This window comes from Nycticebus coucang, chromosome X (genome assembly GCF_027406575.1).
Source record: "Nycticebus coucang isolate mNycCou1 chromosome X, mNycCou1.pri, whole genome shotgun sequence".
NCBI classification, from domain to species: Eukaryota; Metazoa; Chordata; class Mammalia; order Primates; family Lorisidae; genus Nycticebus; species Nycticebus coucang.
The window spans coordinates 183,985,974-184,003,917 of NC_069804.1; the positions used below are offsets into that span (position 1 = coordinate 183,985,974).

The following is a 17,944-nucleotide window of genomic DNA, read 5'->3' on the forward strand; positions in this document are numbered from 1 at the left end:
AGGGGATGTGCTTGTCGCTGGAATCACTGCTGAAGTGGCTATCCACTTACCCTGTGTGCCAAAACTGGTCTCCCTCTGTGCCCGAGGGTTAGGGCTGCAAGGCGGCTCAGACCCCGCCCTGAGGCTACTTGGTTGCTGGGTTACCAGCTCCCACCCAATTCTAGCTCTGCGACCCTGAGGGCGGAGCTTGCCGGGGCAGATCACTCACAATGGCTGCCTGTGACCCAGAGCCAAACACTATTAGCTCCGTCTGGCTCAGCGGCTCAGACTGGGGCCCTAGACAAATGCCAAAGTTCTCCGCACTCCCGCTCAGGCTCTCCCCAAGGCAGTTCAGCTGAGTGCCAAGTCCAAAGACACCAAAACAGTTCACAGGTCAGGCCTTTCTGGTTTGCAGTCTCGCTGCTACTGAACTTACAGTTGCGGGCGGGTTTAGACGGATTGAACACACGCGACCACTTGCCGGTTTTCCACTGTTTCAGTCCTCCTCTTGGGGTCCAGAAGTCTCTCGCTGACTCCCTGTATCCTCTCAGGGGTGATGATAGGCAGATCCCACCAGCCAGAGATGCCTGGAGTCCTATCTCCCCAGACTTACGGTGCCCAGATGCAAGGAAGCTGTTACTCGGCTGCCATCTTGCTCCGCCTCTGGAACATATTCTTCTTAGCAAAGTATATCAGGAATGGAAGAAAAAGTATCCAATGTACTCAGCCCTACCATGAAGCTAATTTATAGCTTTCATATGAAGGCTATAACCCAACTATAGGACAAGAATATGGGGAAAGGGCCAAGGGAGGGGAAGGGAGGGGGGAGGTTAGGGTGGAGGGAGGGTAATGGGTGGGGCCACACCTATGGTGCATCTTAGAATGGGTACAGGCGAAACCTACTAAATGCAGAATACAAATGTCTACATACAATAACTAAGAAAATGCCATGAAGGCTACGTTGAACAGTTTGATGAGAATATTTCAGATTGTATATGAAACCAGCACATTGTACCCCTTGATTGCACTAATGTACACAGCTATGATTTAACAATAAAAAAAGAAAAAGAAAAGCAAGAGTTGTCCATGTTTGTGTGTGTGTGTGTGTGTGTGTGTGTGTGTGTGTGAGAGAGAGAGAGAGAGAGAGAGAAACTTCCTGTTACTAGAATTTAACTCTGTGGCCCACAACTGCACCTCAGTTTGGTCAAGGAAGCCCTTTACTTTCTTATTAGATAAGAGTTGTAAAGGCTGGTTTGTCGTATTTTACAAAATTTCCCCCGCTTCCAAGGACACATTTTACTGGGTGATTATTAAGACTTCTTATGTGAAACACGGAACATTGTTGCAATTAACATGGATTGCAATTAACATGTAAAAGATACATATAATTTCATGAGAAATGAATAAAAAATATTTTAGCCAATGAGACCTTTAAATTAAATTTGAATAAAGTTCGAGAGAATAAGAACATTTATTTAAGAACACTTTCCACGTCCTTCTGTGGAGGTTTTAGCATATCATTTTCATCCCAAATTGAACTTCAAAGTATTCAAATTAACAGTGTGTAAACTGTAAGCATGTTTTCTATTTGAAACAGTGCAGCCCTAGGCCCATGACTGACTATGTTATGGATCTACCATCAATACTTACTTCCCAGTAATCATGAATGAACTGCATCATTCTACCAATATTCTGAAAATATACTCTACCATCTACGTTCAACAAATTATAAGACAGCTCATTAACCAGGCACAATGTCACGACCAAACCAAGTCATCAAAATTTTCTGGCCCTATGAGTTATCCACACAGACATAGGAGTCAAACACTGAGTCTGACCCTGTTAAGAGGACGTCCTTGCACACAGTAAGGTAACTGGTATCTGGAAGCTGTATGTACCACTTGCCACCGACTCTGCCAATACCTCACTCTGTGGCTAGCAACAGTGCGTTTAGTTCTCCACTACAGGGGTTGTTAGGGCCAATATAACCACAAGCAGCTATTGGAGAGGTCTCAACCTGCACTGCCGCCAACCAAAGGAAAGAATTTCCAAAGTTCTAGAAAAGAGCTGACCTGGGAAAATTAAACATTGACATTTAAACTGGATATATGACTTGCTATGTGGCCCAAGGTGGAAGAGAGGTTAGTCCACCAGGCTCCCCCGCTAGTCCACAGTGCACCAGTCATATCACTGATGGTGCCACTGTAGGGTACCACCCCCTTCACAGCAACAATCGAAAAGGGGTAAGTAAAGAAATCTAGGGAGCTGAATCACACTCCATACTGCCCTGACGTCCTGCACATGAGAACCAGGCAGTAAGAACAGCAGTGCAGCCCACTGTTGACAGTTCCTGTTATCTAAGTTATAGGTTATGACAAGTTCTCCAACCTTCTTCAAGGTTCTCCAACGTGTTCTGGAGCTCATTCCTGTGAAGACATTGCATTAAGTTTTACATTAGGGGCCAGTGAACTGGAACACATTCTTCTTAGCAAAGAAGCGTCACGGGTGCACCACAAGAAGCGTCTTAGGCCACGTGCTTTACACACAACTTGTGCCACATGAGTCAGAGCTGATTTTCCTTAATGACTTATCAGCGGGCAAAAGTTAGTCTCAACACATTGCCACAAATCCTGCTCAGCTGCATCTGAAAAGGGGCTGCTTCTTCCATAGTCGTCAATTCCTGGAATGTTTGCTGAATTGAAAGCAAAAGGACAAAGATGTTTAAAGGAAGGGCGCTGGAGCAGTTTGGTGGTGGCAGAATTCCCAGGCTGTCTGCCACCGAGCCGTGGAAAGCAGACGTGTGCGTGCAAGCGTTAGGTGCGGGTCAGGGGAAATGAGCCTGGGCCCCGACCCTTGTACACAGCCCTCCTTTATGCCCCTTTCATGGTTCCAATCACAGCATGCCTACCACCGCCTGCACCTCCACGGGGCCCTCGCGGCCCTCCCGATGGAACTCCTTCTCCTGGGCATCATTGTTGGCTGTCCTCGGTGCTAGAGAGGACTGCTACCCTTGTGATCGCAATGACACTGCGCAGAAGTAGGGACGGGTTGAGTGAGAGCCCTTGGGTGAGGGCGAGGCTGTCCAGGTTAACAAGAGCAGGGCTGGGCCCTCTTGGGCCTCCTGTCAGAGCAGAAGGGGACCCGGAAGAGGGTGCCGTCGCCCCGCCCCGCTCAGTCCCGCCATTCCCCGTTCTGGCCACAGAGGGCGCACCTGCGCCCCACACGCCACTGCGGTCGCCTGGCACAGACGCGGTCTGCCGCGCCCTCAGGACGCAGTGCAGCCCTGGCCCTCAGGACCCCAGGGACGCCCTGCCTGCCTGTGGTGAGTCAGACTGCGGGGTGAGTCGAGCCCTCGGGATGGGAAATGATCCGTTCTGTCCCTATCCGGGACTCTCAGGTGCGGGCACTGCCCACTCGCCCTCAGGGACGCCAGGGGAAACTCCAGGTGACCTGAGGGTTCAGTTTGGACGGCGGCTGGGCAGGAGGGACAGACCTGTACCGCCCCGACACATCGCCCCCCCCCAGATACCCTCAATGAGCCTCCATCAGGGGACCTGGGGACCCTCGGCCACCCCCTGGCCCACAATCAGTGCCCTCGCCTTGACCCAGGTCCCACACGACGACAGGGACATCTCCTCAGAGATCAGCCTTGGCCCACCCTTGCCTAGGTCCAAACCCTAGTCCCTGGTGGCCACGGGGACCCCCATCCCCGCCAGCCCCGCCTCACGCGAGGTGGTGCCTCAGCACACCGAACCCGACAGCGCCCCCCACAGGACCCGGATGACCTCCGCTAGGCGTCACAGAGGCGCCCCTCGGAGGCCAGGACTGCGCAGGAGCAGCCCGCCTGGATGATTGGCCAGGACCGCGTGCGCGGAAGCGGGGCCTAGCCGGGCACAGAACGGCCCTCCACTTCCAGGACCCACCCCTGCTGTGACCCCGGACTTGGCTCCTCAGGTCCCCAGCCAGCTCCTCACCCTGGGGAGTGTCCCGGAAGGATCCAAGAGGAGGGAGAAGGGCCCACACCCCAGCCCTCGCCTCCTGGCTCCTTGCGGCCCGCTCCCTCTTCACCCCCCGACCCCCCGCCCAGGAGAAGCCATCACCCTGAAGGTTTGCCTGTGTGCTCTGGGCACCCGCCCCCGTACCCTCATCCTCCCTGGCACGGCTTCTCACGTGGAGATGTCATCCTGTTCTAGGCCGGATTCCGCCACTTTCTCGCCAGCTGCACAGTGTGTCCCCTGCAGAGCCTGTGTTCCGGTAGGTGCCCGTCCTGCTTTTCTTTCCCCTGCCCTGCTTTGCATCCCCTTGGAGCTCGTCCACCCACGTGCGCCAGTTTTTGCCGGTGGACTTATGGGCAGGGCTCTTGTAGTGCAGGGGCTGCTCTTGTTAATATTGAGAACGCGGAGCAAACATCGTCCCCTGCAGACTCCCACCTTTCATTTTTCTTTCCTTTCTTTCTTTCTTTCTTTCTTTTTTTATTATTGTTAAATCATAGCTGTGTACATTAGTGCAATCAAGGGGTACAATGTGCTGGTTTCATATACGTTCTGAAATATTCTCATCAAACTGTTCAACGTAGCCTTCATGGCATTTTCTCAGTTATTGTATATAGACATTTGTATTCTGCCTTTAGTAAGTTTCGCCTGTACCCATTCTAAGATGCACCGTAGGTGTGGCCCCACCCATTACCCTCCCTCTACCCTAACTTCCCCCCTCCCTTCCCCTTCCTTGGCCCTTTCCCCATAGTCTTGTGCTATAGTTGGGTTATAGCCTTCATGTGAAAGCTATAATTTAGCCTCATAGTAGGGCTGAGTACATTGGATACTTTTTCTTCCATTCCTGAGATACTTTGCTAACAATAGTATATGTTCCAGCGCCATCCATGTAAACATGAAAGGGGCAAAGTCTCCATCTTTCTTTAAGGCTGCATAATATTCCATGGTATACATGTACCACAGTTTGCTAGTCCATTCGTGGGTCGATGGGCACTTGGGCTTCTTCCATGACTTAGTAATTATGAATTGGGCTGCAATAAACATTCTGGTATATTTGATTTTGTTATATTGTGATTTTTGGTCTTCTGGGTATAAACCTAGTAAGGGAATTATAGGATCGAATGGCAGGTCTATTTTTAGGTCTCTAAGTATTCTCCAAACATCCTTCCAGAAGGAACATATTAGTGAGCATTCCCACCAGCAGTGTAGAAGTGTGCCCTATTCTCCACATCCACGCCAACATCTCTGGTTTTGGGATTTTGTTATGTGTGCTACTCTTACTGGGGTTAGGTGATATCTCAAAGTAGTTTTGATTTGCATTTCTCTGATGATTAAGGATGATGAGCTTTTTTTTCATGTGTCTGTAGATCGTGTGTCTATCTTCTTTAGAGAAGTTTCTGTTCAAGTCCCTTGCCAACCCTGAGTTGGGATCACATGTTCTTTTCTTGCTAATACGTTTGAGTTCTCTGTGGATTCTGGTTATTAGACCTTTATCGGAGGTATAACCTGGAAATATCTTCTCCCATTCTGAGAGCTGTCTGCTTGCTTTACTTACTGTGTTCTTGGCTGTGCAGACGCTTTTTAGTTTGATCAGGTCCCAGTAGTGTATTTTTGATACTGCTTCAATTGCCTGGGGAGTCCTCTTCAATAAAATATTCACCCAGGCCGATTCCTTCAAGAGTTTTCCCTGCACTTTCTTCAAGTATTTTTATAGTTTCCTGTCTTAAGTTTAAATATTTAGTCCAGTGAGAGTCAATCTTAGTTAATGGTGAAAGGTGTGGGTCCAGTTTCATTCTTCTACAGGTTGCCAGCCAGTTCGCCCAGCAGCATTTGTTAAATAGGGAATCTTTTCCCCACTGAATGTTTTTAATTGGCTTGTCAAAGATCAAATAACGGTAAGTAGCTGGATTCATCTCTTGGTTCTCTAGTCTGTTCCAGACATCTACTTCTCTGTTTTTGTGCCAATACCATGCTGTTTTGATCACTATCGATTTATAGTACAGTCTCAGGTTTGGTAGTGTGATTCCTCCTGCTGTTTTCTTATTGTGTCGTTTGCCATGTGTGCTGCTCCACACAGTAGGCGTCCCCTGTTTGTCTGTGGAAGGCTGAAATCTTAACAGTTTAGGCCCTTTCTAAGCCACGATGCTTTGAGCAGTCCAATGTGTGGCGTTTGTTCCAAAAGTTGTATGCAGGGCGGCGCCTGTGGCTCAGTGAGTAGGGCGCCGGCCCCATATGCCGAGGGTGGCGGGTTCAAACCCAGCCCCGGCCAAACTGCAACAAAAAAATAGCCGCGCGTTGTGGCGGGTGTCTGTAGGCCCAGCTGCTCTGGAGGCTGAGGCAAGAGAATTGCGTAAACCCAAGAGTTAGAGGTTGCGGTGAGCCATGTGACGCCACGGCACTCTACCCGAGGACGGTACAGTGAGACTCTGTCTCTCCAAAAAAAAAAAAAAAAAAACAAAAGTTGTATGCAATGTGAGGGGGTGCAGTTGCCGTGTCATGGGCCGGGGGAATATTCCATATTTCCCTGTCGTTTCCAAGGTACCGTCCAACATCAGACTTGCTTCCCCGGGTTACATACTCTCACCAACACAATATAGTAGGTTCCTTAGTGTCACCATTTGAGTGGGTGTAAATTAACATGTGTGTGGGGTCTTCCTTTACTTTTCCCCAGAGAACTCCAAGACTGAGTTCCTTTCCCTTGGCCATTTGAATTTCCATTGCATTAGAATGTCTTTGTGCCTTGAGTGTTTTCGATTGCTTTGGATCACTGTCTTACAGTAGTTTTGATGTGTTGTATACATTCTGAACAACAATATTTATGCTTGTGTTTTCCGTTTGTTTTTATTGCCACAAACTATGTATAGCATGAAAGTTACCATTTTTACCACTTTGGGGTATTTTCAATTTTCACTAAGTATATTCCGCCATCACTACCAACCGTCTCAAGAACTTTTCCACCTTCCCAAACTCAAACTCTTTCCCCATTAAACAGTAACTCTCCATTCCCACCTCCCCCCATCGCCTGAAGGCCACCACTGTGCTTTCCGACTTTACCAATCTGACTACCTTCAAATAGTTTCTGTGTCAAAGGGCACCATGGACAGAATGAAAAGATACCCTGGAGATGGGAGGAAGTAGCAAATTACAGACACATCTGGTGAGGGCCTAGAATGCAGAGTATGTAAAGAATACACTTCCTTACACTCCCAAGCAACCACAAGAAAAATGATATAAATCCGTAAAGGATCGGACTATACATTTCTCCAAAAAGGATATCCGAATGGCCAATGGTCACACCATGGGTCACCGCCATTAGTCAGTAGGGAAATGAAAATCAATATCACCAATAGCAGTTAAACTGAACTCCAATGTCTACAATTTTTAAACAAGGAACAAAATAGTTGCCATTGAGAATGTGGAGAAATTGGAAGCCTTGTCCATTGCTGGTGGGAGCTTAAAGAAGTATAGACATGGTAGACAGCAGATTGGTGGTTCCCGCAAAAGTTAAACATATAATTCCCACATGACAAAGGCCTTGCACTCCCAGTTATATACCTCAAGGCATTAGAAACAGGTTCTCAAAAAATATGTGAGCATGGATGTCCATTAGCATCCCTGCTTCCAACAGCAATAGACGGAAGAGACCCGAGTACGGAGATTAGTGGCTGCAGGGGACTGTGGGGATGTGAGAATTAGGAGTGACTGCTTACCGGGCACAGGGCTTCCTTTGGGACGGATGAAAATGTGAGAGACGGAGGTGATGATAGCACAATGTTCTGAACCCCCCGAGTGCTGCTGAGTGATATGCATTCAATGCTCGTTTCGGGTGTTGTGAATTTCGCTTCAATAAATAATTTTTAACTTAAGAAACATAACAGTCGTTAGACCAATGCGGTGAAACCGTCAAGTGTTTTTAAAGAAAACCCGAGCAAGCAATTTTTAAATGTTTTCACTTAATATTTAGCCCATTTCTGCTTACATGTAAATATGCTATGTGAAATAAATAAATGTATGGGCTCGGCGCCCGATGCACAATGGATACAGTGCAAGCCACGTAACGAGGGTGGTGGGTTCGAACCAGGCCCTGGCAAGCTAAACAACTGCAACAAAAAAATAGCCGGGCATTGTGGCGGGCGCCTGTAGTCCCAGCTACTTGGGAGGCTGAGGCAAGAGAATCGCCTAAGCCCAAGAGTTGGAGGTTGCTGTGAGCCGTGTGACGCCACGGCACTCTACCGAGGGCGACATAGTGAGACTCTGTCCCAAGAAAATAAAAATAAATAAATCTATGCTTTGAAAACAAGTACTGAAACGTGCGACAAGGCTTGACATGTTTGCGAGCCTCTGTAATGTCTGCCTGAATGGGAGGGAGTGGGTTTTCCTACCTGCTTCCTCATTCGCCCTCTTGCAATGTGCCCTTTGCAGTGCAGTTCGCCAGGCCGTTCTGCACTCACACACTGACTTGGGAAAGGAAGAGTCACAGTGAAGCCCCGGACAGGGTTCCTGAGATGAACATTTAGGCACTCCTGAAAACCTGTTTCTTTGGTGATGATTAATCAACTCTTTGTCCAAGGTGGAAGCTAGGGAGCACAGACGCTAGGGCACACTGTGAAATCCCCAGGCTGCTGAGAGGCAGAGCTCAGAGTCACACCCACATCTGTCTTTGGGAAAGTCTCTGTGATTTCAAAAGGTTGCGGGAAATACAGCTCCCTCTTTGCCCTCCCTGGGGAAGTAGCCAGGCTAGACGGCAGGTCTGCAGGGGTAACTGAGTCGCCACCACACTAGGAACCCCTTCACTTGGTTGGCGCACAGGTATAGGTGGAGTCCCCACTTGGCCCTCCCCTTGTGGCACGCGGACTGCAGTGGCTGAGTCTTGCTCTACAGCTTCTGGGTCCAGTGTTGTGCTGGGCTGTCTCAGGCTTCATCTCGTGGGAGCTGATTCTGGGCATCAGTCTCCAACTGAGCATTCAGGCAGCTGAGGCTGGGGGCTTGAAATCAGCCGGGAGGGGGCATATTGGCCGCACAGCCGTGGCAAAACCCTGGGGATGGGAACTGCACCCTCCTTCCCGAGGGCCAGTTTCCAGCTTGTCCCTGCCTGAGATGACCACTGCAGGTCGAGCTCTAGCTCATTAATGGGAGGAAGAGCTGCGTGGAAGTGCAGCTCCGTGTCTGGTAGCTTGGCTGACTGCGAGACTGGGCGTAAATGTGCTGTGTACCCGGGTGACAAGAGACCTACCTCTGAGCAGACTAAGCAGGGACCCGTGGTTTGAACAGTACATGCTGAGCACAGATCCCAGAGGTGACAGGGCATCCCTACCTCCCTATCGCCGTGGGCCATAGGCACTTTGTGGGGTCATTTCTCTTCACAGGGACCTCTGTGTGCTGCCCACCCAGTGGAGACCCAGGGTCCTTTGTTCCTGCCACAGCCTGACTTTTGGCCTACCTGTCCTCTGGACTGTGGGGGCTTTATCGTCACAGGTTTCCTCCTCTGCAGGTCACGATGAGGTGACCAAGAGTGCCTGATGCCACCTGCACCAAAGTATCAGTGGCCCTGTGCACTCTGGCAGCATGAAAGGTGGTCCTTGCCAGGACCTGGATCCTGAGCCCTGGTGTCTCAGGGGGCACAGAACCTGTTTGCCTTTTACTTGCCTTCCTCCACAGCCCATTTTGTGGCAGTCTCCTACCTCCAATGCCTGTTCCATGGATGATTTAGAACACTGTCTCTAATACATCATTCATTCGTCCACTCACTGGACTGGGAAGGGTGTGAGTGACTGAGACCGAGATCAACGCTGTGCCCCTGAGGACGCATTTGCACTTCCTGGTTTCCATAGAAAGCTAACGTCAAGGAGAACCTGTCTGAGGACACTCTGGTCTCTATGGCAACGTGGATAAGGCATTCTTTCCTGGAGGCAGACACATTTCACAAGGATATTACAGACCGGAGGGCTGGAGTAACTGTAGAAACACCAAGCCTAGTAGGTGTCTGCTATCACTGTGAGTGTGAGTGTGTGTGAGTGTGTGTACAGGTGTGTTGGGAGCCCAAGGGAGTGGCCCCAGTTTGACATCAAGGGCTCTAATCCCTGGTGATTGTCAGAAAGCCTTGCAGCTCCTCACGAAAGGGAGGCTGGGGAGGTGGAGTCGTGTCATCTGCCAGTCCTGGCTTAGTGTCCCCAAGGGGACACCTGTTTGGTGAGAGGACTGTCATCTGATTCTGTAAAGAACCAGTCCTCAAGTCTTTCTGAACCTAAATGATTGTCAGATGTTCCCTTAATGATATAAATTTATTCATTTACACCTCCCCATCGTAAGAAGCTCTTATGTGTACACTGGAGTGAGAAGTTCAAAGTCAGCGGATGATGACACAAGATGGCAGGACTGGAAGGTCTGATGTAGCCCTGAACAGCCCAGGGCTGGTGACATGTTCATCTTGGGTAGCTGACACATCTTCTCTAGCAGATAAATTCCTGTCGTCAAGCCACAAACGACAGTTAGGTATATTACATTAAGCACATGGACGACTACTTCCTCATTCTTTAAGTAGCAAATAGAAACCCCTTAGCAGAGATATGGTTCTGCCATGTGTGGTTGTATATTTGGAAGCCAATGTTATGGACGTGGCTTTTTGTCTGTTGATTATATTTCTAAAGATTTTCCTTACAGGATGTGCTGTATATGACATGCTCTTGTACACTGATGCTAAGCTCTGTGCTTCTGGGACTGGGACCTGCCAGCCCCACTGTGCCTTCACCATCTCCTGTGGGTCTGTTGGCTGGGGTCTTTGTAAGGGGACAGATGGTCAGGAGGGAGGAGGACCAGCTATGCCTTCCCTTCCAAGGCTATACCAATCAGGGTGACACCAATAAAGTTCCCCAATAGGGACATGTCTTGGTCGTAGGGAGACAGGGTCCATAATGTATTTTCACCAAATTCCAAGCACTCCTTTCACCACATCCCTGAAGAAAGACCAGCACCAGCAGGGTTGACCCAGGTGTGGCTTTGCTAAGAGGTCCGGTCTGATGGAGGCCACCGGTGGATCCTGGCCCTAGAGCAGGAGCTGCTGGTCTCCCAGGACACTGCCAGGGGCTCAGGTCGCACGAGTCTCCTCCCTGACCTCCTCTAGGAACCTTGTTCTAGATCAGAAAGGGCAGCCCCCTTTGCAATGGAGACCAGGCACCTGAGGGTCACCTCCCATCTCAAGGGCCGTCAGGCCCCCATATCTGTCCAGGCTTGTCTAAGCGTCGGGGGGCCTCTGCTGCATGCCACTGTGCCCCCTTCATTATCACATCCTTCCCTTTTACCCTTCTTGTGGCCTCCACATCATTGTATCAGGTTGTCCCTCATTAAAAACGAAAAAGGTAGAGGACACTGCCCGATAATGACATTTGTTGTTTTACTCTTTCCCTTCAAGGTGTCCCTTTCACTTTGGATTCTGGTAGTGTTACTCTGATAGACCTAGGCCTCCGTGTGTGTGTGTGTGTGTGTGTGTGTGTGTGTGTGTGTGTTTTACAGTCAGTTAGCTGACACATTGAAACATGCAGCTGGAGAGTTTCCCTTATTTTGGAAAATTCTCCACTGTCGCTTCCCGCCTTTCTTCTTGGACTCAGAATGACGACCTCTTATGTGGTTGGTGACACAATTTAACAATGAATATAGCCTTTGGTCAATAAAAACCATTCCTCCAAGAACATTTCAGAAACGTTCCCTCTGGATTCTATTCTGCATGGCACAGTTTCACTAAACTTCCTGTCCTTTCGTTCACTTGTGTGCAATAAGTGATTGCACTGTATCCTTAGTCTTTTCAGTAATACTTTGATGTTGTGTGAGAATATGTAAATAAATGTGTCTTCTGTGTAGCATTTTCAACATGACTCAAAAATACCATCTCCCCTCACAAACCCACTTCCATCCTCCTTCCTCTCCTTTTTGCTTTGCAACCACAGCCTTCCATGCCCTGTGATAAGACGGTGTTGTCCATGTGAATGTGCAATTTACATAAACTATGTAATTTATACTTAATTGGTAGCTAACCAGATGTTGTGACTGAAATTTTCTCTGGATCGGTACATGTAAGGAATGGGGCAAAATATGGGGTGAGAGGAATATTTAATACTTTTATTTAACATACTTCCCTTCTGACTATCTCTCCTAAGGATGTATGGCTCTTTTGTAATCAGAAATATATCTGTAATGGACAGCATAATTATCACTGAAAGTAATTCGAGGAGATGTAACCGAATGTGAGTACCCATGATCATATTGATGTACACAGCTATGATTTAATAAAAAAAAAAAAAGAACATCCAAATAGGCTGTGAACACTTTGAAGGCGTTTAAATATTTTATAGCAGTGTACGTGTGTAAGTAGCATAAAGATTCTGGGGCGTGTGGAATCCTGAGTTTGCAGTAAGCATTCCTGGGTAATTGGACAACTGATGCTTAATATAGTTCCTATGGTGCAATTTTAAGTATCATAGAATTTCCACATATGTGTTTAAAATAAGGAACCAAATGGAGCAGAAAATTCCTTTCCCACTGCAGGCAGAAACATTGGCAGGGATGTGTGGAGTGAGTGAGTGTGGGTTATATGCATCCATGCCAGGCACCTTGGTTTCTAACTTGTGACCCTGCCTCGCATGTGTGTGTGTGTGTGTGAGAGAGAGAGAGAGTGTGAGAGCAAGAGAGAGAGAGAGAATTTGTGCCTGCAGTTGGGAGGATGTGCGTGCATCTGTACTTGGGATGTGGGGAGTTACGCTGGGGATTAGAGGGGAGACAAGCAGCTGAGTCACGTGTGATCCCTTCTCCCTGTTCTGTATCCTCAGCTAATACCTGCGCTTAAGAGCCCCGTTCTGTAAGTTCTCTAAGGCAGAGAGTGCCAAAGCTGTGTGATCACACAGTCCTAAGCCCAGACTTTGTGCAGGGTGTCCCCCAAAGTATGTGTATTTCGTTATCACTGTACATTCATCTTACACCTACAGGTGTGGGTGAACTAGACACACACGTGCACTTATTAAGAAATGACCTTTCACGCCATGATATTTACAATTTGAAGTCCATGAAGGCTGAGCTAAAATATGTAAATCAGATATAATATATATTGCATAAGATTAGAGACAAGTAGAGAATATGAAGAGGATTTGGGGTAAGGAGGTGGGAAGAGAAGGATTGCAGGAATAATCTCATCTTCTGCAGCACACACTTCCGTGAAGTGGGAGAGCTCATTAAATAAAGCGTGGACACCTGGGAAACCTTGCTGTGACCCGATCACAGAAATGCTGCAAGAGAATGGGCACTCACGGGACACTGTTCCCAAGTCCCTTATGGCAGCAACTCTAGTTTAACGTGCCATGTACACGTATGTGAGCACGTGAATGCGGGGGTAATGTGTTGCAGGGATACGCGTCGTCCTGTGAAGAGTGACCATCTGTAACATGCTGCCCCTTTCATGAATCTTTCTGTGCATTTTATATTCTCTGCAAGCACACTGAATGTTACTGTGAATTGGAAAGATGCAGCAACATTAGAAACCTCATCTCGGTTCCACACACACGCAAACCACTCATATTGTGTCCAAGGCTGGTGCTGTCACCCAGGGAATAGTCCCCTCTGTTCTGAAATAGGACAAGACTGGCATCCACAAAGTAGCATAATGTGGCAGCATTCTGAACTGCAAAGGAAGGAAGAAAACCAACACGACATGACTTTATGGATGACATTGAGATGTCCGCTGTGTTTCAAAAGGGCAAGGATAAGGGAACTGGGGACGGAACATGACAAATCTATCCCCACTTACTTGGCTTAACTTTGTATCTGTTTTGCATTTTCCAGATTGACGTTCGTGGTGCCCGGATCCTGGGTATCTACGTTCAGCACCGTTCAGCCCCCGGGAGGACAGTGCGCCTGAGAGACAGCAAGCGAAGAGAAGGGTGTGCCCACAGGCAGTTGGTGCATGAGAAATTGGGTAAGACTTGCCCATTGACGGAACATCCATTTGTAGCCATTTTGCATGGGAACGTGGGTTGTGGGTTTCTTTGCACCCCAGGGCTCTGCAGACACTTGTTTTCATGCCAAGAATTGCAGGCATGGTGTTTGGGAGGCCAAGTTTTAAGCCACAACACAGAGGTGCAGGTCACAGCCAGTGACCAGTGCTGCAGCACCTCAAGGACCACGACAGCCAGCCATCGTCAGCATGACTCTCATGGTCTCTGGCTTCTCAGCTCATGCCCTTGCACATGTCACCATGCTGACACCTATCGTCTGTACCCAGGAGATGGCCTCAGGCTTCCTGCGGTGCGCAGAGCAGCACTAGCACCCTAGAAAGGAAAAACAAGAAAGCTTTCCCATAGGCTGAAGCCCGAGGGAGCCAAAAGGCAGAGAACATCCCACAAGAAAAACGGGGTCCCTGACAGGACACACCCCTCCCTCTCGTAGATGTGTTCCTCAGTGTTCACTCGTTACAACTAGGACTCGACTGGCTGGGAGTGTTCCAAGACACCCAGGGCCCCTCTGTATTTTTCCCCAAACCCTTGCCACTTACCAGTCCCCATCAAACTCACCTGTTGTGTTTCCTCGCCCCATCCATCTCTTATCAGTCTCATTGCGATTGCACGGTGCCTCTGCTCTCAGCAACGGGAGTTTTTCTGTCTCACGTCTCCTTTTCCTTTCTGCCCTCCAGTACACTCCAGTATCGTGCACTGAAAACTCGAGCTCCAGCATCTCTGGGAGATCCCGGTGCAGGGAGACGACCACGCGGGCTGCAAACCCCTGAGTGCGAAGGCACAGGAGGTCTCAGGCCGGAGCTGCGGTAGCAGCGGGCAGGGCAGCCGAACGCCTCAGCCTCTCTTAGTGACCTCTTCCCCCGCGACGCACGTCATCATGGACTCTGAGTATGTCCTCTGCAATTGGAAAGGCCGCTTATGGCCAGCAAGGGTTTTGTCCAGATCTGGGGCTTCACTGGAAAATAAGCAGAAGGGTCCATTTTCTCTAGCAGTTCAAATCCTCTCGGCAGATGAAAAAGTTAAGGTGAAGGGCACAGATGTGCAGCCCCTAACTAAGTCTAAAATTGAAGCCATGGCCTCCTCCACAGCAGTGGTGCAGTCAAAGGGCAGAGCTGCGCCCCAACAGGAAGAGTGCTACAGAAGAGCCCTGAAAGTGGCTCTGGAGATTCTGAATCAGAGAAAACCAGATGCGCAGGAGACCACTGCGCCATCCCAGAAGGTGCCAGCAAGGCGAGCCAGGCGCCCCCCTCGTAGAAAGCGTCGGAAACGCAAGGGGAAGTCAGGGAGGGGTCCTGGCAAACGTGAAGACCCGGGGTCACTGTTGGTGCGTTCAGAGAGCAAGGAGGGTGTGCACCGTGGTGCGTCACAGGTGCGCACAGCCGTCACTCCTACCATAGGAGACACTCAGACAAAGGCATCCCACAGCGCCAGTGCCCACCGAGATTTCCTGACACTTTGGGAGCACGAGGGTGAGGAAGAGGGCAAGACAAAGGCAGACACCTCCACAGCTGTGTCCTCACGTCCCCCAATCGGGGAGGAGGATGCATGTGCTGAAGACCAACAGGTGGCTCCATCTAGGCCACCGGGGCTGGTCCCCACTGTGCCCACAGCTCTGGACAGAGAGGCACAGGACACCTACTGGAAGGCCCTGGCTGCCTCCTCTGCATGCTCAGACTGTGCAGGGAGCACTGAGCCACCTGCAGAGGGTGCGGGGGAGCTGGGCCTGGAAGGTGCCACAGCAGCCCGCACACCCCCGCCCCCGAGGCGGCGGTACTCGCTCCGTCTTGCGGAGAGGAAGAGGAAGCTTCAAGTGCCACGTTTGGAGAAGGGACTGCAAGAGCCTCACCCAAAGCCTACTAAGCCCATCACTGCTCTTAAAACAGCTGGCGGTAAACGACGGGGGCGACCCTCCAGGATTGCATCCCAGCCGGAGCCGTGTCCCATTGAAACAGGAACCATGGTCTGGTTTAAATTTCAAGACCTTCCGTTTTGGCCGGCGGTGGTAAAGAGTGTCAGCAAGGCAGAGAAGACCGCCAGGGTGCTCCCGATTGAGGCAAACCTGCGCCCTGAGAAGAGCGGCATCCGCGTCCCTCTTCGGAGACTAAAGCCCCTGGATGGTAAAGAGAAGGAGAAGCTACTGAAGAGAGCCGAGAAGGAGTACAGGCAGAGCGTCAACTGGTGCCTCTCCCTGATCTCCCACTACCGAGAGGGACTCGCCCGCGGCTCTTTTGCTGGCTCCTTCCTCCACTACTACGCTGCTGACGTCAGCTACCCGATGAGGAAAGCCGTCCAAGAGGGGGACCTGGAGATTGAATTTCCAAAGGTGAATTACGCAGACCTGGAGGATTCCGAGGAGGAGGCCTCCCCGCGCGGGAAGAGGCCCTGCAAGAGAATTCTCCCGGACCGGATGCGGGCCGCTCGGGACCGAGCCAACCAGCAGCTGGTGGACTTCATCGTGAAGAGAAAGGGGGCTGACCACCACCTTCTGGACATCTTGAAAGGCAGGAAACCGTCCAGATGGCTCACGTCATTTCTCAGTTCAAACAGGTACTTGGTCTGCATCGAGACATACCTGGAGGATGAGGATCAGTTGGATGTGGTGGTCAAACATTTACAGGAAGTCTACAAACACATAGACCGTGCCATGCTGACTCGGATAAGAGATGACAAGGTCAACTTCCTTCTGGAAGTCCTTCTGCCGGAAGCAATCATTTATGCAATTGCCACACTTGAGGGGCTAGAGTACCAGGCAGCAGAAGAGAAGTACCTGCGGGGACCACCCGTGCATTACCGCGAGAAAGAGCTCTTTGACAAGAATATCTTAAGGAAAACTAGAAAGAAAGCAGCAGCCAGCAGGGGAGCTTATTAGGTCCGCTCCTGTGCCCTGACCTAGCAGGCAGCCTCCTCCTCTCTAGAATTCATTCGGAAACCGATCTCTGAAAGTCATCATCCTTCTCTGTGGCAAGTAAATGTGTTCTGGAGATTCGAGAGTTTGGGCGCGTGCATGACTCGTCCTGGATCCATCTCTAGCGTTGGTGCTTTGTGTGGTTCATACCAAAGTCGGCGGGCTGGTGGGCAGTCAGCAGCACACTGTTCATTGTCGCTTCTCCTTCCAAAACTCTCCTGGAGCTGTTCTGTAAAAACATTGCAAACAGTTTATTTGCCTTGACTTTTTGATGTGTCATTACCCAGATAGTTCCAGGGGAAAAAAAATCTCGATTTTTATACCATGCCTGTTAACCGTACTTGACATTTTCATGTAGGACACACACCGGTTTATTTATTTATTTTTTACGTGGCAAGTCACTGATATCAGCTGTGAAGTAACACTCATTTTTAAAGCCTAATGTATATTTTTATATTATACATTGAAGTTTTCATTAGATTCCCTTTTAAGATGATCCCTGAATTTTCCCTAGAAGCCGATTTACATTTTTTGAATAGTGGCCCTGAGAGTTAAATCCAATGGCAGAGATGCTTTCTTATATATTATCACTACCTGACTTCTGATGCCTCTTCCAAAAGCAAGCTGAAAGTCAGATGCAAAGTCCCTGGCCCCCTGCGGGTGGGCCACCTGTCAGTGGGTGACAGCTCAGCGTGCTGTCAGTGGGTGACAGCTCAGCGTGCAGCAAACATTTTGTTAGCCTTGTGCAAGACCGTTGACTCTGTGTCCCCCTGAAATTCCATTAATGGGAGCAGTTCCTCTTCCATGGCTGGACAATTTCCTAAGACAGGCTTCAGGCTGCCCTCGCACCTGACAGCGACTGGACCTCCTCTTGTGTAGCTGTCTGTCCCCATGTGGAGGGCAGCTAGAGTCATCCCATGCACAGGCTGGCTGCTCTCCACCTAAGAGCCGGGCTGACCGCCCAGCAGTCCATCTACTTTGGTGTGAAGTGCACAAAGCAAACACGTTGCCCTGGATCCTGTATGCCCTGAAACATGCTCATTTGTCTCAGACCGGCCAAGCTTTATCTTCCG

The 17,944-nt window shown here is 49.7% G+C and overlaps 1 protein-coding gene across 1 annotated transcript; it reads left to right on the forward strand.

The window, feature by feature from the left end:
* Positions 1-15,038: 15,038 nt before the first annotated feature.
* Positions 15,039-16,835, forward strand: LOC128577110 (PWWP domain-containing DNA repair factor 3B). Its single transcript, XM_053579126.1, has one exon. The coding sequence runs from the start codon at positions 15,039-15,041 to the stop codon at positions 16,833-16,835; it is 1,797 nt and encodes a 598-aa protein (XP_053435101.1).
* The last annotated feature ends 1,109 nt before the right edge of the window (positions 16,836-17,944 follow it).

Bases quoted from the DNA above. Each gene is read 5' to 3' on its own strand.
- LOC128577110 (XM_053579126.1), top strand. From the start codon at position 15,039: ATGGCCTCCTCCACAGCAGTGGTGCAGTCAAAGGGCAGAGCTGCGCCC.